This window comes from Chrysemys picta, chromosome 5 (assembly GCF_011386835.1).
Source record: "Chrysemys picta bellii isolate R12L10 chromosome 5, ASM1138683v2, whole genome shotgun sequence".
Classification (NCBI taxonomy): Eukaryota; Metazoa; Chordata; order Testudines; family Emydidae; genus Chrysemys; species Chrysemys picta.
The window spans coordinates 26,218,440-26,241,727 of record NC_088795.1 but is presented as its reverse complement, the minus strand read 5'-3'; the positions used below and the strand labels follow the sequence as shown (position 1 = coordinate 26,241,727).

At 40.1% G+C, this 23,288-nt stretch overlaps 1 protein-coding gene across 50 annotated transcripts in view; it reads right to left on the bottom strand.

Annotated features, from left to right (window-relative positions):
• MAPK10 (mitogen-activated protein kinase 10) overlaps positions 1–23,288 on the bottom strand; it is a 317,031-nt gene that overhangs the window by 92,168 nt on the left and 201,575 nt on the right. For 27 of the 50 annotated variants that reach the window (XM_065597550.1, XM_065597549.1, XM_065597575.1 and 24 more), the window contains 2 exons: positions 21,995–22,066; positions 8,087–8,256 (listed from right to left, as the gene is read on the bottom strand). In XM_065597550.1, coding sequence (XP_065453622.1) covers positions 8,087–8,256; positions 21,995–22,060 — 236 coding nt within the window. In that variant the 5' untranslated portion in view covers positions 22,061–22,066. Of the gene's footprint in view, positions 1–8,086; positions 8,257–21,977; positions 22,067–23,288 lie in introns of all 50 variants that reach the window. The other 23 variants (XM_065597562.1, XM_065597573.1, XM_065597572.1 and 20 more) reach the window with 2 other exon arrangements.

The following is a 23,288-nucleotide window of genomic DNA, read 5'->3' as shown; positions in this document are numbered from 1 at the left end:
TCACCCTGGGATGCAGGGGCAAGTTTGAATTCAATCAGGAAATCACTGAGATTTGTGGACAATAGTCAGACTTGAACTCAGCCTTTTCTCGAACCCAAACTTGCCTGCTACTCAACTATAGTAGAAAACAATGGCAACCTCAGAAAGGAGGAGAATCAAAGCATCATTTAAAAATCCTTTGAGATGGCCAGATGTGAGGAATGAGAGGGCACCAAGGAAAGAGCAGGGAGCTGTGGAGATCAATGCAAGTTAGGTAGGCCTTGTATACACATAGAGATTGAACTGATTTAACTAAATCAGTTTGGAAACTGACTTAATTAAATCTGGCTTAATTAGATTAAAACTCTCTAACGTGGACACTCTTAAAGCAGCGTGAGAATGCCTTACACTGATATAGCTTATGTCAGTAAGGAATCAGTTTAAGCTAAATCAATATAGGATACCCTTAAACCAATGTAAATGTCCATACAAGAGGGTTGTACCAATTTAATTAGTTTCTAAACCAAGTTAGTTAAATTGTATGTTTAGATAAGGCCTCAGAGAGGAAATGGGAGCACACTGGTGCCTACAATAGCTACTACAATGGTGGGAGCCTTATCAGTTCCTTATAAAGAGAGAAACAGAATGTGAAAACACCAGAGAGGGCATGTTACACTGTAGCAGGTTTTATTACATCTTGTCATGGTTACAGAATCTGAATTCTCTCTCAGATTTCTGTGTACTAACAAAGGAATATGAAATATGAGAAGATAAACTTGAAATATGTAGCAACTTCCTTCATACCAGAAGCCTCTCAGGTGATAAAGGAGCATTATAAAAATGTGAGGAATCATTTTTGTCAAATAATTACATGTCAGTCTGTTTATTTATTGCTTTAAACTTTAACGGGGAAAAAAAGAAGATACTGACAATAACTCTTGCTCAAACTTCATATATTTCAAGTCCCTATTTAATTTAAAAAATGGGTCTTCATCCTGTCTCAGGTGTCTCCAGGCACTCCGGGTGGATACACATTAACGTTTTCAGCCTTCTTTTCCCCACTATTTCAAGATATTAATAAAGGGAAGAAGTTACAAGAAGCAGAGCAGAGGTAGAATATAAGTCCTTCACTCTTATACAGACCTCCAAGCCCATTCTGGAGCTTCCTATCCCCTGCACTTTGCACAAGAGCTTAACATTGTGGCAACACACTCTCTAAGTAAACAGGGCTGAAGGTAGCTCCTGCCGGAATCCAGCCAAGCTGTTGGAGGGAGAACAATCCCAGGGCATTTTTTCCCCTTCTCCCACCCTAGTGGCTGAGCAAATAGCCTCTGCAATCCTACCAGGAGAAAGGCTGCAATGATCACGTCTTAAGAAAGATCTTCTGCCCCTGGCCAGTCAAACACTGTTACACAAACATTCCTTAAAGACTCAGGGCCATATCCTGAGTATTTGCAACCCCTAATGAAGTTAGCGGCTGTAGCTTACCACCTCAGGATACAGCTGTCAGCATTCCAGATTCCAAATGTGTTTATGAAATTTGACATTGTTTCCTTGGGAAACCAATCACAGATACAACAACGGAAAGTCAGAGTTACTGTTCCAGATGTAGATCAGAGGGTAATCATTTCAGCTGGTCAAGAGCTAAATGAAAATGTGCAATTAAATATGGAAGAGATTGTTTAGGGTAAGTAGTTAGCACATATTATAAGGGACCATTCAAAGTAAAGTGGCCTGTTAAACCAATTAAACCAAGTCAAACCATGGAAACAATGATGGGTACTCAGTTGGCTCCCCAATAGGCCAACCTCTTCATGGGCCACCTTGAAGAAAAATTTCTGGACAAATGCACCACAAAACTAATGATATACCTGAGATACATCCATGATATTTTCATTCTCTGGACAGATGGTTTAAATTCCTTCATAGATTTCCACCACTACTTCAACAACCACCACCCATCCTTTAAACTCTCTCTGGAACACTCCCACACTAGCATCAACTCCCTGGACACCATGATCAGCTTCATCAACGGAACTCTACAGACAACTGTATACAAGAAACCCATGGATCACCACACTTACCTTCATAGATCCAGTAACCATCCCAAACACACCAAGAAATCTGTTATCTACAGCCAGGCACTCAGGTACCACAGAATATTCTCCAAGGAGAAAGTCCGGAATATACACCTTAACACACTCAAAACTACTTTCAAACAAGAACTCTCCACCAAAAAAGTAGATCATGTCATGGAACAGGCCACCCAAATACCTCAAAAAAAAAAACCCAACAAAAAAAAACCCTTTCTTCAATACAGAAATAAAACCCCCTCTGACCACACACCCCTAGTAGTCACCTACCACCTCACACTGGAACCCATATGGTATCAACAAACAACTACAACTCATATTCAATGAGGACCCTATCCTGAAATAAGTCTTCCCTGAACCCTCACTTATGGCCTTCAAACAACCCCCCCAAACCTCCCCAACCTCTCCAGGCTCATGATCAGAAGCAAGCTCCCTATAGGCCAGGATACAGTAACTCAAAGCAACACCAGACCCTGCCAGAACAACAGATGCAAAACCTGCAAACATATCTCCACTGCTACAATGATCAACATCCCCCACAACACACCTTTCAATATCCAGGGGTCCTACACGTGCCTATCACAACATGTGGTGTACCTCATCCAGTTCACTAAACATCCCAACAACAATTATGTGGGTGAAACCAGACAATCACTATGCTCTCGAATTAACTCATACAGGAAAATGATCGATGTGATGATGGGAGTTCCTTTCCCAGACCTGAAAAAGAGCTCTGTGTGGCTCTAAAAGCTTATCTCTCTCACCAACAGAAGTTGATCCAATAAAAAAAATATTACTTCACCCACCTTTTCTCTATAATAAAAACTGGCATTTACTATATATATTCTGCCTTTCTTCCAAAGAACCTTACAGATCGAGTTCTCCAAAGGGACCGCTTCAACCACTACTGAAATGCAGCAATTTCTGGGGTAGAAGGTATATGCACATAGCAACATAAGTAATAGTTTAGGATAGAAAATGAAGACTAGAAGCCATTCTAAAGAATACAAACTAGAGAAAAAAATTGTAGGTAGACAGAATGATTGCCACTGTGAGTTTAGCCCAGTGGAATTTTGCCCACAAAAAGACTGCAAGATTTGGTTCTACAGGATTACCTAACTGGAATGGAATTGCCATCACATAGGTGCATTTGCTCAGTTCTGAGTCACATGAAAGAATGTCACTGACTAAATTATCAACACGCTTCCTGCAATTTTGGGGAAATTGCATTCAAAATTCTAACTAGGCCTGAGATACTTGATCATCTGAGACTTGCGACTGCAGCACAAAGTGCTAGGGCTACAAATCGGTGTACATTTTTAAAATTCCTCTGAGTAGAGGTTGGGTCACTCTGTGCTTTTGTTTTCTTAGGCTGTTATTCTGCAGCTATCATTTCTAAATCTGAAATAACTGATTACACATGGTGTAAAATGACAGTTTAGTCTTTTTGTTCAGAAAGAAATGTTTTCTCTCTTCCTCTTCCTGTGAAAGTTAGTGTTACATCCTTGGGGCCAGATATTCAGGTTAACTTCAATGGAGGTATGCCAAATGACACCAGTTGAGGACCTAGTCCTCTATGTACAAATATTGAAGCAGAGGATGATAACTTTTCCTCAGGCTGTTGCATAAGTCAACTAAAACAACATTACCTGTAATGGGAAGCCACACAGCTTCTAACAGCTCCTACACACCAGTTCTCAGTCAGATGAGTGAAAGAAACATGGGTAGGTAAGCCTATGATATTCTTTTGTATATTAGCTACAAACCACAGAGAATCTTCTCTTCTCTGTCTGACCTCTGCTACTCCACACCCCTGATATGCCCTGTTCTTCCCCATATACCAGTGGTGGGTTGTGGCTGGTGCAGGTTATGGCTACACTGATGGAGGGGAAATTGTCTGCTGGCCATCTGCAGATACTCAGGCCATGTGACATAAATTATTATTTATGATTTATAGTGCAGTTGAGTCTAGAAGTCTCAGTCATAGACCAGAAACCCCTTGCCCTAGATGTTGTAGAAACAGAACAAAGGGACAATCCCTCCCTGTAAGAGCTTAAGTGTCCTATGCAGACTGAAGAATCTAGCCCATATACTCCCCAGCAATGCCACAGCTCATGAGCACAATATGATCATTGAGATAACACAACAAAATGTTTCAACGTTGCCAGTGGTATTATTTATGTACACATGCAGCACTAGAGGATGCTACAGACCCCCCTAAACAAACATACCATTCATACAAACATACGCTGCCATTTAATCAACTAATCTTTTTCACAGACACACAGGTGGCAGGAACAAGGAGTAAACCCCTGCTCATAAACAAGTGTTCTGCTTCTGTACTTACAAAAACCTCCACATGAACTCGGACTAGCAGAAACCCTTATGGTATGAAAAAAGAAGGAATTAACTTCAGGGTAACCAGAGAATATTGAACCGAACATGTTTATAATCAACACATCTCAACATGGCATTTGTCTTGAAACATTTATAACTGTTCCACATGGATGCAATGGGCGTTAAAAACACTTCATATGGTAGGGTCTCTCGCTCTCTTTTTTTTTAAACAAAGTTTTGAGAGATTACCCTTCCTTTGAGGATTTTACTTCTTTATTTCAATACTCCCATCCTGAGACTGTGTCTTTGTATTGGGGTTATTGCTCTGGGAATAATGAAGTAAGACCATGTTTATCTTAATTTCTCTTCGTCCAGAACTCCCTATTTTTCTGTGGTTGGGTGATATTCCCCCACATGAATCATTTTGCATTTATAATCTCCTGTTTGTGTTAATTTTTATTTATAGGGATGAGTAAGATCTCAATACCTTCTGACTCTCGTACACTGATGGGGGTTTGACTTGACATTATCACCAGTGCTATACCACATATTACCCTTTATGATCCACCACCCAGATCTTGCAAAAACCTTAGTACTTAGTTGCACTAAATCCTCTTCCTCTTCTATGGCTATTCTAGAAAGAAAAGGCCTTGGGCAACCTTTATCCTCCCAGGAGCCATCCAGAATTGTGACCAAATCTTCCACTGAGTGCTAGATGTGGGGCCTGGCTGATTTACTAGGCAACGCTCTTAAACCCCAATAGGGCAAGAATAGGTGGCTTGTGTGTGTAGCCAAACACCCTGTAAACTCCTAGCACCTCATTATATATGAAAGTAGATGACAGGAATAATGTACACTGCTCTTCTTTTAGTCCAGCCATAAGGATCATTGCTGAGTGTACTGCACCTGGGTCCCTATCCTTAAGTCATCATGCCAGTATCCAGATTAGACAGAATGGCTCAGGAATAATCTGATCCGCTACTAAATATCCAGTCCCCCTAACACCTAAGCACTTCTGGCAACAAGAGCTAAAATTGAGCCCCTAAAATCTCTGAATTTTCTTGAGCAATAAATAAGCAGATGTAATATATTCATAGTCATTGGAATTAAAAAGATAACATAACATAGGTCTTCCCAGTTATTTACATAGAGACTCCGTCAGCATTTCTCTCACCTAAAGAACAAGATGAGCTTGGCAAGAAATCTTCTCTACCAGAGCCAGCTGTCACCATTACTTTTGAGGCTCACTGCCATTCACGTGATGCCAAGTTTGATCATCTTTCAGAGAAAATAGGCACAGGTGAGGATGAAGAAAAGCAGCTGTTCCCTATCTCTTGGCACAAAAACTGCACTGTTGTTCCTCAAGTGTGAGAAGAAAATGGAGGCTATCCCACTTTTGGGGGATGTCATTTATTTATTGCCTCTTTTTAAATGGCTGGAATGTTTCCAAAACTATTTATCAGTGTGGTTTTTGGCCAATGTTATTAAATGATAATCTTGCCAATTTTGGTTATTTCTCGAACACATTTTCCAACAGACTACCAAATCACTTTTCCACTCACACAACAAAAAAATCAGATTTTTTTTTCTCCAGCACAATTTCTTTGGGGATTGCAGGGGTGAGAAAGAACAGCTAAATACAGTACATCTTCTAGAATCAGAGAATTCAGAGATTAAAAAGATCACTCAGTTCATCTTTTTGTCAATGTAAGGAAAAACCCTTCAGGTCCATGTTCTTATGTTTTGGCCAATTAAGGTTTAAAAGTTCCAAGTAACAAAGCGTCCACCACTTCTTTTGGGAGATTATTTCACAATCTAATACATCTCACTGACAGGAAGGTTGTCAGCCTACATTTTCCTTTTCTTAATATCATCCAGTTCCTTCTAGATCTATCCACAGGCATTACACAAAATAATGTATTTCTGCCTTTGGTGTTTACACCCTTCAAATATCTGTAGGCTTTTAGCATATCTCCCCACTTGTTTTCTCACAGCCAAATTACAGATACCTTTTAGAATGTGTCTTTGTAAATAAATCACTTCATCCCACCCTACCAATGATTCATCTTCCTTTGCACCTATCAGTTTGTCAGTATCCTTCTGGTAAACTAGAGCCTGAAATTCAACACTAAATATTTCAGGTTTTGTATAGAAATGAATCTTGTCTTCCTAATCCATGATTTGATATCTTAACATCTGCAGCCCAAAACTACGCTGGTCTTTTTGCAGCCTTACCCCATTATTCATTTATTCCAGGGGATTTGTATTAGCTTATACTTCGTTTGTTGGGTGGTGTTTGGGATTCTTTTTGTTTGTTTGGGAGATTTTTTTGCTTAAGGCATTCAGATTTTTGGCCTGTCAAATCTCAGCATGAAATATGAATATCACAGGATGTTATTGATTCTATTTAGATGCCTTTAGCTTTATCTGTTCTTTGTTGCTCATAATTGAACTTCACAGCAAATCAGTTATGGACAGGCATAGGAAAATTTGATTTGAGAGGAGGAAGGAGTTTCACAGCAATACAGGGTGCAAAGTAGGAAGAGAAGACAAAAGCTTAATGTTAGGTAGTGAAGGAGAAACATCCTGGGAAAACAAACAAAAGCACTTAATACATACATTATATTTCTTTCTAAAATCTGATTGTAAAAAAATTGGGGAAAAAAAGGTATGATAAAAACTATAAATAAATTCTCAATTTGATGCCATGAAGCAGATTTGAAATTACACAGTTTGGTCAGTGGAAGTGGCATAGGTTCTGTAAGTGATGCAGACTTGGAAGGGGTTGAAGGTATAGATGCCATGGTTCACTGCTAATTTTTAGTGTCCATGCTGAGCAATCTATGGAATTGCACTTGCCTTTGTGTTAGAGAAAGTTCATGTTTCTGCCATTCTCCCCCATGATAAGGTAGCATTACATTAAATTCACAATACTGCAGTGTTAGAGAAGACAGACAGAAAATGACATCTATGATAAAGTAGTTGGGAGGGGCGAGGGATAGAACTATTTGCTGTCTAAAACAAATATGCTGAGTACCACTGGACAGGGGTTCACACTATAAACCACTGGCAAAAGGAAAGGACCATCTCTAAAACTGCAGAAACAAATGTAAAAGAAAATGTCACATAAGCTTTTAATGTGATTATTTAAATGATTATTTACTCTGTGAATTCTATTAATGGTATATATTACATAATATCAGCTATTACATTTCTGTCATTCATTTGGATTATTTAAACATTGCATTGAAATGTCACTTAAAATAAAGAAAAACATTATCTGTCATGCAGATATGTGAAAGCTTCAAGATGCCTATGGGATGTGACTTGTTTCTAAACAGGTCTCCGTGACTTTTATTGCGCCAGGAGTAGAAATTACAGGGTCTGTTTGATATATAATTTGCACTTCTGCTGCAAATAAGGGCTACAGTTGTCAATTATTGTAAGATCTGTCTCCCACTTTCTTGCTAGTTAATACTTGCTATGTGAGAAACAAACCCAGTGCTGCCATTCACAACAGCAAGAACATTTATTAGAGGAACACTAGGCTCTTTTTCTCTAGGGATGTCTGCTGTTTAACTGTTATTTTTACAATGTTTGGAGCTAGCAAACTCCAAAGAAATGCAGAAGGCATATCCTATTTAAAAGCATAAATAAAAGAAACTGAAGAGACTTACCAAACTATTCCCTGAGCACCAGAGCCAATAGGTTTTAAGTTCTGGTAGCGCTTGAGAACGGTGAAGGTTGAGTCACCTACTTCCACGCTGTAGAACTGGTTGTCAACTTTGCTTTTGCTCATGTTGTAATGTTTGGCAATATATGACACATCCACTTGTTTCCCAAATCCCTGTCATGGAGATGAGGAGTTGACAAAAAGACAAAACCAAGACCAGTAAATCATCAGCATAACAATGAAAGAGAGCCTAGTTTTCAAATATGTATTGCTGTCATTTTATGCTCATTGTCAGAGACTTGTACACCGTCAGATGATTTCTCAAAGGCTTTCAAATACAACAGTAAACTCTCCTTCACCTAGGAAACTTCCATTGCAAAGTCCTGAAGCCTCCTTTAGCCAGTGTCTGTAGAACAGAAATTCCCAGCCACTGGTATATGCATGCCATTACTGGTACTTCAGGGCTTTTGCAGGAGGGTTCTATATGGTGCTTTTGGTCTGACTTTCCTCTCACACTGCAATAAACCAGGAGTAGCTGAGAACTCCTTTAACATCAGTGGACTTACATCAATGTAAAATGGTGCAAATGACATGGGAATTAAGCTCTTAAGTTTTGTAAACTGTAGCAGTTGCCTGAAAAAATAAAGGAGGGGTGCTACTACTGCAGAGCATCAGGGCAAAGCCACAAATCATTTCAGATAAGCACAAAAACAAGCCCACGATTATAGGACTGATCCTGCCTGAGAGATTCTGAGCAGTTCTCACTGAGTATGGCAGTGCACTGCCCTTCTTTGGTTTAGACCCTTGTCCTAGGATCCAGACTGCACGAAGACATTCTGCCAAGGAGGAGGATCCTGGCACTATGACTGAATTTTAAAATGATAGGGGAAATCTTAGAGACTTATCAATTTTAGCTCTGTCCTTTCTCAAACAAAAGTTTCACTGAAATAAAACTGAACCAGAGTAAAAGCAGAGTAAGCATGTCAGGATTTGGTCCTGCAACAACAGGAGGTAACTTTCAGAGGCTGGGGTACAAAAGCCTCTGAAAAGCAATACAAAGTATTTTATCATAAATACACGAACATCTCCATGTATAACTAAGAACAGTAGCAAATACCAGCCAGTTTCATATCCCTAGTGGTCAGCAAGAAAATAGGAGGGTAATCTGATATGGATTTATAAGACACCACCAATCATATAATGACGTCTTCTAACATCTTCGAGAAATGCCATCTCCTTGACCCTTTGATGATTTGAACATTACATATTTCTTTTTCATTTTATCACTCCAGCATATAAATCTTTCAACTGAAAAAAACAAGGACTCTTAAAGCCTTAAAGCCCATGTTAAAACTTGGTATATGCCTGAATGCATACACTGAATGCCAGACCCCAACTGAGTACTGTGTCCTAGACTGTATACTTTGTATTCTACACACTATAATAAAAACTCCAGATTTGAAAAAATGTGAAAGTACAGGTTCATATAGATATAAATAACTTGAATTCCGTTTCCCCTGTATTAATGAGTAAATGATCTGGGTGATTCCCCCCCCCCCCAAAAAAGTCACAGGGACTAATCTCATCAGCTTCTGAGCAAATAGTCAATTGGGGATTAAAATCACAGCAAAAAAGTTAGTAAAGTAAGGCCCCATCTTGCAAGATGCTGAGCACCTTTAATGCTCATTGACTTCAATGGGAACCAAAGGTGCTCCAGATCTTGCAGGATGGAGGGTTAAGTAGCTAATAGTACAGGAGCGGGCAAACTTTTTGGCCTGAGGGCCGCATCGGGTTTTGTAAATTGTATGGAGGGCCAGTTAGGGGAGGGATCGTGGCCCAGCCCCCACTTCCTATCTGCCCCCCCACCCCGGACTCCTGCCCTGTCCAACTCCCCCTGTCCCCTGAATGCCCCCGGACCCCCGCCGCCCCATCCAACCCCTCCTCTCATTCCTGATGGCTCCCCCCGGGACTCCCTGCCCCATCCAACCCCTCCTCTCATTCCTGACGGCCCCCTCAGGACCCCTGCCCCATCCAACCACCCCTTCTCCCTGTCCCCTGACTGCCCAAGGAACCCCTGCCCCTGACCGCTCCCTGCCGCCCCATCCAACCCCCACTCCTTCCTGACTGCCCCCTGGGACTCCTGCCCCCATTCAACCCCCTGTTTCTGCCTGATCAACATCCACAGCCCCGCCCCCTGACCATCACCCCGAACTCCCCTGCCTTCTATCCAACCCCCCCTGCTCCCTGCCCCCTTACCACACTGCCTGGAGCACCGGTGGCTGACGGCGCTACAGCCGGGCCACGCTGCCGCCTCCGCTGCCACCATGCAGCTCAGAGCACTGGGTCAGGCCAGGCTCTGCAGTTGCGCTGCCCCAGGAGCTCATAGCCCTGCCGCCCAGAGCATTGTGCCAGCGGCGGAGCGAGCTGAGGCTGCAGGGGAGGAGGGATAGCAGGGGAGGGGCCGGGGGCTAGCCTCCCGGGCCGGGAGCTCAGGGACCAGGCAGGACGGTCCCGCGGGCCAGATGTGGCCCATGGGCGGTAGTTTGCCCACCTCTGTGATAGTACATGCATGGAAGTCTAAAAAAGCTTCTCTGTTACCTTCAATGAGCATAGGAACCAGCCCCAAGTCTGTGTCTTCCACTCACTATCCACCACCCTCCCTCGTTGTCCATCATTAATTCCTTTAAATCCATCTTTAGTTAGAGAAATCTAACTGATTTCACTTATTCTATTATTAAAAACAATAGATCATAATATATTTTGTTACATAATCAAAACTTTGCTGTCACAATCAACTGTGATACATGGCCATAGAATTCAAACAATGTGAATTTGATGGGTTGGAGCAAGGAGAAGAGTTCGTTGGGAGGATTTTTTTATTTGCTTGTTTTTTTTTTTAATGCCAATACTCCATAAAGTGAGCATTGAAGTTCAAAAACTGACTTTGTCAAGATCATCTCTTCTTGGTTATGCCTTAGAATGCTTAATATTCTGTCAATTTTCTCATGAGAACGACCACTCCACTGGATAGCACTGTTTAATTATAACTAGCTCATTTAGATATTTTTCATGCCTCCTCTTGTCCCATCCTCTTTGAGAGATAGCAGCCAGCCACCCTTGAGGAAACAGGCCATCTTCTCCACATTGTTTTGAAACATTCTGATTAACATGGCTGTTCATTCAGGCAGTAAACATCATTTTCAGAGAAGCAATTAAAATATTACAGTTTGTTATGAGCCCGACAGTGCAAGGATTTTTTTTTTTTTGGAAACACAAAAAAAATAAGTTTTATGGACACTGACACAGTGCCAAATTCAAGCTTCAAAACAAAGTCCTGAATGACTCAAAAATACGTTTGAAGAAACAGAAGAATGACACTGTGAAAGTTAAGCCTTGAACCATCTTCCATTTTCTGTAGAGAAATATTCACATGGTGTGCTCAGTCTGGCACACCAGAACTGGAAGTGAGAGGCAAGTACCTTTAAGTAGTCAAACAGATTGCAATGTGTTTTATTCCATTATCATTTTCTGTACAGCGAGGACAAAGTTCATATTGCGAGCCTCCTACTCTCAACCCAACATTCATTATTGCACCAGAATATCAGTCACATTCTTTTGTGCTAAAAATAGATTTATAAAGAAGCTGAGAAGGTTTTGGGTTGGTTTGGGCAATCTAATGACACCAACTATTGTCCTCACGTTCACTGATGACATGATGCTACACGGGTGGATATCCAGGGTGGGGAAAAGACATTGATGCAATATTCATTATGAGAAAGTTAAAAAAAAATCAAGATATTTAGAGCTTAAGGGTTAAATACTGTGTTGACATGCATCCTATGCAATTCCTTTTATAAGTCAGCGCACAATTGAATATTCATCAGTGTTCATTGTAGGCCTAAGCAGACTCATAAAAATAGTTAACAGCCTAGTCAGCAAGTTTGTCATTCGCCCACACTCATACAGTCTCTCAAAATACTGGAAATAAATTTAATTAGTCCATGACAGGTTACCAACCAAAAAAATTAGAGAACTTACTATGGGGGTGCATGGGCAAGATCATGATCAATCCCTAGTGATTTTTGACCATGAAGCAAAGAGTTGCTTTCATATCTTATCAACATACATTTCATTTAAAACAAAATTAAAGTTTATGCTGAGCCAAAATTCTCATTTGAGCTATTTCTTTCACATCAGGCCCCACTTAAGTCCTCAAAATTGGGTTTACTTGGGATTTAAGCAATTCATAGAACTTGTGTGGGCCTTCTACAGAGGAATAACTGTCACCGATGGCAACAAAGCTTTTGGTGAAGCTGAAATACCGGTAAGTTTGCAGCAAAGCTGGGCCATGTTATAATTTTGGGGTTCCAAACTAATTGTACAATTCAGGTGCCACAAAACTAAATAAAAAAGTATTCCCTCCTTCCCCTTTGAACGAAAACCACTTTAGTTTCACACATTTCTGTCAAATGATTACTGCCAAACAATACAAAAAAGTGCCTGGATAATTGCTTGGATTTTAATATGGGTATGCTTGTGCTTGCTTGTTACATACATTTGTGTGATTAAGTTTTACTGCATGAGCATTCATGGGAACTGAATTTTCAATTCGCATGTGTGGGGAAATAGAACAGGGGGGCCTTCTTTTTAATAGCCAAAGCTTAGAGTCTGAAGGCCCTGAAATAAACCCTCCAACAGAGATCTGTTATGCTAACTACCCTTACACAAAGCAGTACAGGCCCAGGCCTGAGCAAGACTGATCAACACAGTTCTCTGCCAAACTCGGTCAAGGGTAATGGCCAGAGGAGGGGGGGAGGAAAAACAAAAAACAATGCTAAGGGCTACAACAGAAACTGCTTTAGCAATATAATAACCGCAAGTTTATGAAATCATTAAGAAATTGCTTTTGCAAAGAGCTGATCACTCTTGCAGTTGCAGCTATCTGCAAACTTTCCAATTCCAGCTATCTGCAAAATTAGCCAATCATAGAACTTCTTTAGGCGACCCATGGTAACCCCCTTAACCCTTAACCGTAAAACCCCAGAAAATAACACGTACTTGCCGAGAAATGTACCCAAACTGGTGCCAAGTACCACCCCTGGGGAAAACCACCAAGCGCCCCCATACCCAAATAAAACACCCAATTCTCGGAAAATAATGAGGAAGGTGCCAGGAAGGGGCGACCGACCCCAACCCCAATTTCTTAACTCATGACGTATTGTTTGTACTTTGCTTGCGGTTTAATGAAATAAAAGCCGCCTGCGAGCGGTCCTCGGTGTGTCAGTCTTCAGACTGCACCCCAGTGCACTAGTATGTATGTCAATAAACTGGCCTCAGGCTTGAGTCTGTAAACTAAAATCAATGCGTGGGTGTCTTTGACCACGACACATGTGTAAACATTCACACACAGCATTTTCTTTTTCCAGTCAACTTCTGAAAACTTAATCAATTTTGGAAAAGTTAGTGAGTACTAAAAGAAAAAACCCTAGTCATCATTCATTTTATTGAACTAAGTAACAAAATGGGGAGGGGGGTATATGAACAGAGGAAAAGCAAAAGTTTCAAAAATTCAAAGTTTACTAAAAAAATATTTTGAAAAAAATTATTCCATTTTGAACTTCGCAAAATGTCAAATTTTCATTTTTATTTTATTTATTTGCAAAAATTTTTCTTCATTTTTTGATCAGCTCTAGACATCAGAGCTCTGGAGATTTACACAGCTGAGGATATGACTCATTATGAATGGCAAGGGAAGAGATACACCTAAAATTTGTTTAATGCCAAAACCACGGAAATAGAGCTGTGAAGACAGTCAGTGGAAGGATTGGAGAATGAACTTGCTTCAGGCATTGCTAAATCCTAGCACATTAGAAAACACATTATTAGCTCTTATGGAACAATTAAATGAAAAAAATCTGATAAAACACAAGCAGCAATTGCTGCTTGACACACAACTTTGACTAGCTATTTTTTTTTCCAACGTGGAGGGCAAAACAGAAGGAAACACAACAGTAAACAGAACCAGATTTATGATTCTCAGAAATATTCTTCTCTCGCCTTTGCAGATTAAAAGACAAGAGAACTTTATTCTCATATTATGTAATTCCATTGCTTCCTTTGCCTATTTTCCACCCTAAAACTCTATGGTTGTTCATTAACAGGTACAGTTTTATTTTGGCTGTTTATGGACGACACTTTTTACCCATATCCCATGATTGGCAATCCTAATATATCACAAATACTTACGGATCAATATCTTTACAGGTACTTTATACCTCCTTCACCTTGCTGGGCTCAGCATTTCCCTCTCTGGTGATGAGGGGGAGGAGCGTGGAAGGACCTGGAGTAAATCAGTCCCACTCCAGAGAGTTTGTATTCCTCACTCAGGTTTTATTTTCCAATATTTACAAGGTGTGCCTGAGGGTAGGCCTAAGCAGTACCCTTCAGTAAAAAAAACCCAAACCAAACCAAAACCAAACCTTGCAACACAATAATGGAAAACCTTTCCCTGCCCCTCTCTGGGGTGTTGTCCTATTATACTGGCCTCTGGATGCCAGTCCTTCACCAGAGTCCCTCCTTCCTTCCCTCATGAGAAGAGGGGTTTTTCAAAGGTCAGAGGTTGCCCTTAATTGGATTCAAGTGTCCCTAGTTGATCTGAGGTAACCCCTTTTCAACTCATAGGAACTTTACCATCTAGGGCTACTATACCTGCCTTCCACCACTCTCTGGATGCTGTCTGGTCTGAATGTGTCAGAATATATACATATATATAAGTATTGTCATACTGTTAGTGGGCCTGATCCAAAGCTCCCATTGAATGACTCCCATTGACTTCTATGAGTTTTGAATCAAGACCAGTATGATAGCTACTTTACTGAGGGCCAGACTGGTGCTGACCCTATCCTGGATGTGTGGGGCATAGAAAGGGAAAGAGAATGGGATGGAAGCCCCTGCACAGTCAACCTAGCACAAGTAATGTCCTTCCAATGGTGGCCATAGCCCCACATCTCTCTACCCCATCCAGAAGAGAGTGACCAGCCTCAGGAACACCACATTCCATATGTTGCAGGTGGCAGAATTCCTGCTCGAGAGTGCACTACCCTAGATCCATAAGAGCAATTGCCGCTTATTCAAATAGAATCTCTCCAGAGATTCAGGTGTGTGCAATCCGTCCTCACCCCTTACCTCGAACACAGGCAATGTCTTATACCCACCATCTGGTCCCCAAAGTCAAAAGGAAAGAGTTGTTCAAATAAACAGGCTCAATCATGACATCCATAGAGTTTTTTCATGAATTGCCAAAGTGGAAATAAGGGCTTGAGCCTGCAAACTCCGACTGTCCTGAGCAACCTTACCAAGTCAAAGATTTTATTCATGTAATAGCTACATGCATGAATAAGGCCCAAAGAAAGCCAAACAGATCCACCTCTGACAAGCCAAATATTCTTCGCCTTCTTGCTGAGTTTGTTTCTATTGATAATTTTTTGAAACCCTTGTCATTGTGTCCCTTCTTCATCTGTGTGGGCAGATGACACCACACAACTGACATCTGTGACACTCTGTATCTCGAGGGAACACCCCGCACCCCCATGTTCATCCTTATAATATGATTGTGTGGTATCCAATGCAAAGTTTGTCATGTTGGGTGTCTTCGGAAGGCTCATGATGCACTGAGCATTGTTGTTATAGTAATGTTATAGGTTGTAATTTCATGTATATAGTTATGAGGCTGAAAATGTGTCCTCATGGCTTAAAACAAGCCCAGGCAAAACTCTCCAGGTACAGAGGGGCAGTTCACACCTCATCAGGACATGTATGGGACAAACCCAGCCCAGCCTCACAGGAACAAAGGACACTGGCCTAGTCAGCAACAAAGGATCTGTTGGACTCTCGAGTGAGTCACCCCCCTTCCTTTGTTCAGTCAGGGACTACAATGAGGTAATGCTCTCCTGACCCTGAAGGGGGGAAGGGGGGCAAAGCCAAGAGGGAAGAAAGAATATGATAAAAGGGAGAGACATTTGTCATGCTCTTCCTTTCTCTTCCACCTACATCTACAGACATCACCACCAAGCAACCAAAACGCTGATCAAAGGGGAGAGCCTGGCTGAAGGGCAACCAGCCAGCCTGTCGTGAGAAGCATCTAAGTTTGTAAGGGCACTGAAAGTGTTAAGATCAGCTTAGAATGCATTTTGCTTTTATTTCATTTGACCAAATCTGACTTCTTGTGCTTTGACTTATAATCACTTAAAATCTATCTTTTGTAATTAATAAATTGGTTTGTTTATTTCTACCTGAAGCACCGTGTTTCATTTGAAGCATTTCAGAGACTCCCCTTGGGATAACAAGCCTGGTACATATCAATTTCTTTGTTAAATTGATGAACTCATCTAAGCTTGCAGTGTCCAGATATAACTGGACACTGCAAGACAGAGGTTCCTAGGGTTGTGTCTGGGACCAGAGATATTGGCTAGTGTCATTTGGTTGCACAATCCAAGCAGCTTACATTCCAAAGGCTGTACATGAACAGCCCAGGAGTGGAGGTTCTCACAGCAGAGCAGGGTAAGGTTGGCTCCCAGAGTCAAGGATTGGAGTGACCTAGTTGATCACCGGTCCAGATAACACCAGGGGAATGTCACACCATCATTTAGGATTTTGACCTACGAAATGCTTCCCCCTACTTAGCCATGGGGCTCAACTGCTTCTTTATGATGTCCAGTCATTTCATTTTTATTTCCCTTCCCTTGGATCTCTTTCCTTGGGCATGTTCTCTTTCATCATCATCCTTTTCCAAATGGTCCCCAGGCCAGTTCTTCCTGATTTATATCTAAAGAGACTTTAATCTTTTCACATTCGCTAACAAACACATTCCTATATGATGTTTTATTCTACATTCTTTTGGCCCTTTCTTTAATGCCAGCAATGCCTAGCATTTCGCTACTTCAGAACCCTCACATCTTTTCATCCCCTCTGATGGTCTCAGCTGCTTTCATATTTTAACGGATAACTGTGTTTGTAGGACAGTTGAGCTTTTATCCTCCTCAGACTCCTAGAAACAATGAGTGCTACAGGCAAGCGTGTACTCAAAACCTTACAAGGACTTATTTAAATGTTCTCTCCTCCATACGGGTTCAAAGTACAATTTGTACTAACAATGGAGGCGATGATTAGAAATGCTACAGCAGTGAGAGATCATGAATCTCCTCATTTCCCCATAAAAGCTGCGAGACTATGCTCAGAAGGATATAGCACAAGCAAAAGTGATTAAAAAGTAGTTTGCATGCAGGTCAGATTGGATGTAAATCTTAGCTAAATATCTATATGCATCCGAAGAAGTGGGCTGTAGTCCACGAAAGCTTATGCTCTAATAAATTTGTTAGTCTCTAAGATGCCACAAGTACTCCTGTTCTTTTTGCGGATACAGACTAACACGGCTGCTACTCTGAAACTTAGCTAAATATTGACTCAGACACATAAAAAGCCACATAGGCAGTAATTCTGCAAGGAACAATACAGGAATTCTAAGATTAACATGTGTTTACTTAAATCACTGGTTATTCTGAAATATGAATTTGGGCTGGCCAAACCACAGAGATGCCAATGAACCATTATATCACACCATCATGTATTCTGTGTATGCAACATATACGTTAATTATTATTTATATCCCTCTTACTTTACAGTCAGGTGTCAACTATATTCAAGGCTCACAGGGAGCCATAACCCCCACTACTCTAAAATAGTTTTCGATAGCCAAAAGTGTCACAGTTTAAAAATCTGATTCCTTGAGATTTTCTGGAGCTAAGTGTGAACATTGTGTGTCCTATTAGGAAGCCAGGAATCTCTCTCATTTCCAGTTCTAAAAAGCTCTCACATCTACTTCTGCAGAATCACGTAATATTGGAATTTAAACTGGTCTTACTAGTACGTGTGCATTTAGAATTGTATTATTAGTGCTCATTTGAAGCTCTTTGCTGAACTGCTTACTCAGGCAAAACTCCTATTGAGCTCAATGGGAGTTTTGCCCATATAAGTACAATATCTGGCCCTTAGTGAACACAAATGTTTTTGGGGAAAAAAACTGGACTGAGAGCTCTGGACATTGAAACCTCTTTATACACAGAACAGGGCCAACACATGCAAGCTCCTCACATTACCCCACATAAAGGTATATGGTGCTTCACACAGAACATAAAAGTTGCACGGTCCCTGCCCTGAAGAGGTCACAAAGCCAACACACAGACAACATAAAACTCTGGTCATAATAGTAAGGGAGGGAAGAGGATATCAGTGGTCAAGGGAGACCATGGGAGAAAAGATTCTTTGAATAAGTGGGATATCAACAGAGTCATGAAGGAGGAGAGAGAAAACACTTTGTAAATAAGAAATTGAGCAATGTCCCAAGCACAGGAGGCAGTGAAGGCCAAGAATTGGTAAGAGACACAACAAAGGGAGCAGTGAGCAGGCAGGATTGTGAAGGAGGAAAAAGGAAATGAGAACAGGGACATAGCTGGGACAAGATTACACAGGTCTTTGAAACCTAGCCTGAATTTGATGCTATAACAAATAGAGAGTGAGTGACAGAATAGAGGAGATAATGTATTCAGAATGGAGGCAACTTACCTTGGAAAGACTGAAGTCGGAGAAGTGACAAGAAGGGAAACCAAAGAAGTTTGCAATAGAGGGTTTGGAGTGAGGGTTTAGTGACGTGAATAGTGAATGAAGAGTGGGTTTTGGTTATATTAAGAGGAAGAAGTAACAAAACCTTAGAGAGAAACTGGATGCAGTGAGGGCAGAGAAAGGAGGGAGAACAGGAAAGAAGATGGCCCGAGGAAGGACAGTGAATTTAACAGCAGTAAAGAAAGGAGGTGGCATAGAGAGTTTAGCAAGAGAAGAAAGACATGTAATAAGATGCACTATTTCTCTAGCTTACTGCATACATTGATAATATAATGCAATATTTCATAGTGATATTAAATAGCTCTGCAATCGTTCCAAGAAAGTGGGATACACCTGAGATTCTGATTAACATTTAAGAGCTCTTTTCCATACTGTGTATGCAGGGTGAAAAGGAAGACGCCTGAGCTACATGAATGGACATCACTACTTCCATTAAATGGAAGCAACACCTAAGGCCACATCACAACAGACTCATCACCCTATAAATTCTATTTTTAAGATATTATTTTATAATTACAGCACTTGACATGGAAATGGTAGCAAACAAAGGAGTCTCCCTTTTATAAATAAATAAGGGGTAAGCAGCAGAGTAATTAAAATTCCCCGTTAAAAAAAAATCACTCTTGATATTAAACAGGCAGGATTTGTAACCTAAGAATCTAAGCTGCAGATCAGCGCTTCTTTTATAGATTATGAATGTTGACTAATGACCCACCGGAAACCATGGGTAATTACAGGACATTTTGCATGAATACAACTATGTTTAAGGCTGCAAGCAATATCTTCATCCAATCTGATTAAGACATTAGAGTGATTTATCAAAATTAAGAAACAATTTGCAAATAAACCAGATGTGCTCAACCAATGAAGATCTGCATGATTATCAACAAACATGATCTTTTCTGTGGTTCAAGCTAATCTAAGGGCATTCTCAAAATAATCTGGTTTCTAAATGTTCATCAATGAGATTGTTATTGAAACTAGGGAGTCTTTAAAGTATTTCAGAGAGAGCGAGAGAGAGAGAGAGCGTGTGAGTGTGCGCATAGTGATTGGTCAAGCAATTTACATAGGTTGTCATGGTAATGAGGAAGAAATTAAGCTAAGATTTTGAAAGGGCTCAAAACTTCCCCAAAATCCCAGTCTAAAATTTCATTCTAGGTACTTCTTTTGGTGGTCTCAATGCAGCAAGTTCCAAAACCCTGCATCCGGCAAGAAAAACCATTAATTGACATGCATCAATGGCCGGAAAAAAGGAGTTCTGAATATTAAAGAAGAAAAGGGGTGAAGAACACCTCTCCCCTGCTCAAATCTAAATCAGGCATGATAGGGAAGAGGCACACACCATTTGAGATGTCATTTCATCTGAGACTGGAGGATCATGGTGCAGGTAGTCAGATGCCTCTTGTATATTGATGCATTAAGATTGCATACAACGTACTTCCTAGTGTGAGAGGATAATTATATGTAAAGATTCCTGTACAATTTTACTATGGGGTCTCAGTGACAGGGAGAAGATAGAGTTAAAAAGTAGAGAGAGTCAGAAAATGATTTTTCCCCCTTACGAAATTTTTTCCAAAAATGATAATTTTTTTAAAGTATTTCTTAGATTTCTTTCTTTTGGTCAAAAACCTAAAACCACTTTTTTTAGGTAACTGCAAACATAAAAAATTAACTGAAAATGGGATTTTTTGGAAGAAAATGTAGGTACAAGGAGAAGTCATTTTACTTCAGTACAAATGTTTTGATAGAAAGAGCATCCCCAGCTCTGTTAGGGAGTTATGGATGAAAAGTAAAAGTAACTTTCTATGATGGTGACAAAAAAAGTGAGTCTGGATGAATTATGAAATGTTGCTAACTACCAAAGATGGTTCTAGTACAAGGGGAATTTGAGCAAATAAAATCTATATGTAGATGAGGAACAAAGAGAAAATGCCTCGGGCAGAGGAGGATGGGGGAAAAGAAAATGTGTGAAGCAAACTGTCAGACTGAAAACTGAAATTATATTGTCCAGATCCACCCTGAACCTGAATGCCATGTGAAGTGCAGAGAATGGGAAAAGATATTTGTGGGGGAAAAAAACCTTTTTGCTGTTTTGTATTAAATGCGGATATAGAACAAATATTACTTTTTTTTTACTTGATTTTCAGTTACTTGGACCCAGTGTAATCATTTGCTGCTTAAGTATTAAATGTAATACTTTTAATGCTCTTTCTAAGGATGCAACATGATTCTCACCGATCAAGAAACATATATTATTCTTGTGATCAGCCAGATGACTGGTGCTCCATCAGACCATAAAAATGAATGAAGAAATAGTGCTCAAGCACTAGTCACAGTAGGAGGAGAAGTGAATAGGGAAAAAAAAATATGCTCACCTTGATAATGAAAATGTCTCCAAGATTTGTGGCTGCTGAACACGTATGAATGCTAGACTTCCTAAATCTAACTAACAGGACCAAGAATTGGACAACTGAATCCTCTTTCCTTCTGCACTTAATTTATTGAGTTTAGTTTCAGTTCTGTAGAGTTTAAAGCATCATGACTGAACAATTTCAAAATCAATTTAATAAGTACCGGCTACACTGCTGCTTCAATACAGCAGAACCTCAATCACACACATTTAATTAAACTATAAACTTTATACTCCATGCACAAATTTGGCCACTCTTCCTCATCTCTTAGCAAAGATGTAAAAGCAGAGAGTTATACAGTGAGGTTAGAGAACAGTTCTATAGTGAGGTGTTACAGTACAAAGGGTTTACCTATATAAAGGCCAGAAAGGAAATAAGAAAAATATGTTTTCATTCATCCTTTTGGATATTTCTGTGCATGTCTGTATGTGGACACTTTTAAGAGATTACTCTTCAGAGATTAAGAGTGTCCTATTTTGATTCAATTTAAATTGGTGTGGATTAAAACCAAGTTTTATTATTTCAATTCCACATTGTGTGTAAAAAGGCCCAAGACTGTTATTTGTATAAAAATTACTCCAGCAGATTCACTAGCCATTATAAAGCACAGTCATAAATTATTAAAACCCAACTATGATCGTCAAAATATGTGAAAAAGTAAACTCTGTGATGCATTATCTAGCTTTTCTATTGTGTTTTTCCGCTGGTTGATTCTCACAATTCAGTAGCCTGCACTGGGCCTTTATTGTAATTCTACAGTTTCAATATAATATGGATGGCAAATATGGAAGTACAAGTATATTTTACCTGTAAGGAACACACACCTGACAAAAGGCAATCTTCACATCCAGGGTAGGTTCACTGCAGTAGTACAAGAAATGGCGGCTCATAAATACCTGCAATTTAAAAAAAAAAAAAAAATTGGAATTACAATTTCTATCCATCTGATTTCACTGTATGAAACAACATGTGAGTTATTATTCAGTTATGTGAATAAAAGAAATTGGGGTGGCTCAGTGGATTGGTAATAGGCTCCAGAGCTTTCAAACCACTAGGAAAGGTTACCTGTTTAAACACAACCTAGCTTGTAGTAACTTGAAATCATTAGATCAAAATCTGCCCTATATGCAAGCCAGTGCGATTTGCAATTCCCCACACCAGCAGGAACGAAATTGAGCCCTTGGAGCTCAGTGGCCAGAACTGTAGGGTCAGCGGAGTTACCTTCATTTGGTCTATTGACCCATCATGAGAGAGTCTATGGTTCTTCCTTCAACTCCTACTACTCATCTCAGCCCTACTGTGGCATACTATAATTCTAAGATAGAACACCACAGAAAAATGCACAAGTGCCATTAAGGCTGCTCAAATGAGTAGCTGTGCTGGAGCACAGACTGAAATCTCCACTGGTTTTCTGCCAAGAAGCAGGATTGAATTAAGGAAAAAGACAAAAATCTTAATTGCACCAAAATAAAAAAAATCTGCTAGCTTTACAAGAAAAGAAGATAAATATTATAGAATTTCAATTTTGCCTTGTAAATATAATAAGATTATGTAAAAGCTAATCCTGAGAAATGCTATCCTACTTTGATGGAGATACCACCACGGTCCTCAAATTCTACACTGTGGTCTTGAGATATTTATGTGACTGTAAGAACTGTGCATTAATGATAAGCTGAAGTACTGTGAAATAGTGATAAGTTTATTGGAGTTATTTTACCCTATTCTGTCTGAACAGGGCTGAAGAAACCATAAAAAGAAGAAAAAGTGTCCACCAGTGTTTGCAACCTGAATTGTTCCATATGCTCCCACGTGTGCTTAATTTTTAATGAATGAATGAATAATCTGGTCATGAAAAGCAAGTGTATGACTTTCTCTGCATCACATTACAGTGTCTCAGATTGCTGCCTCATTGCTCAATGAGTCATTGAGGAAGCTCCACATTCCACAGAGGGTTTGTTTATATATATATATTTATTAACTTTAGTCATTTCACTGCTTTCTGGAAACCCAGCAGATCATTAAGTTCTCTCACTGCAGAGGTTTAAAGGACATGTCCCCAATCAGTAGGACTATATGCTGATGCATTATCTTGATTTGATCTGGGCAGGAAACAATTTT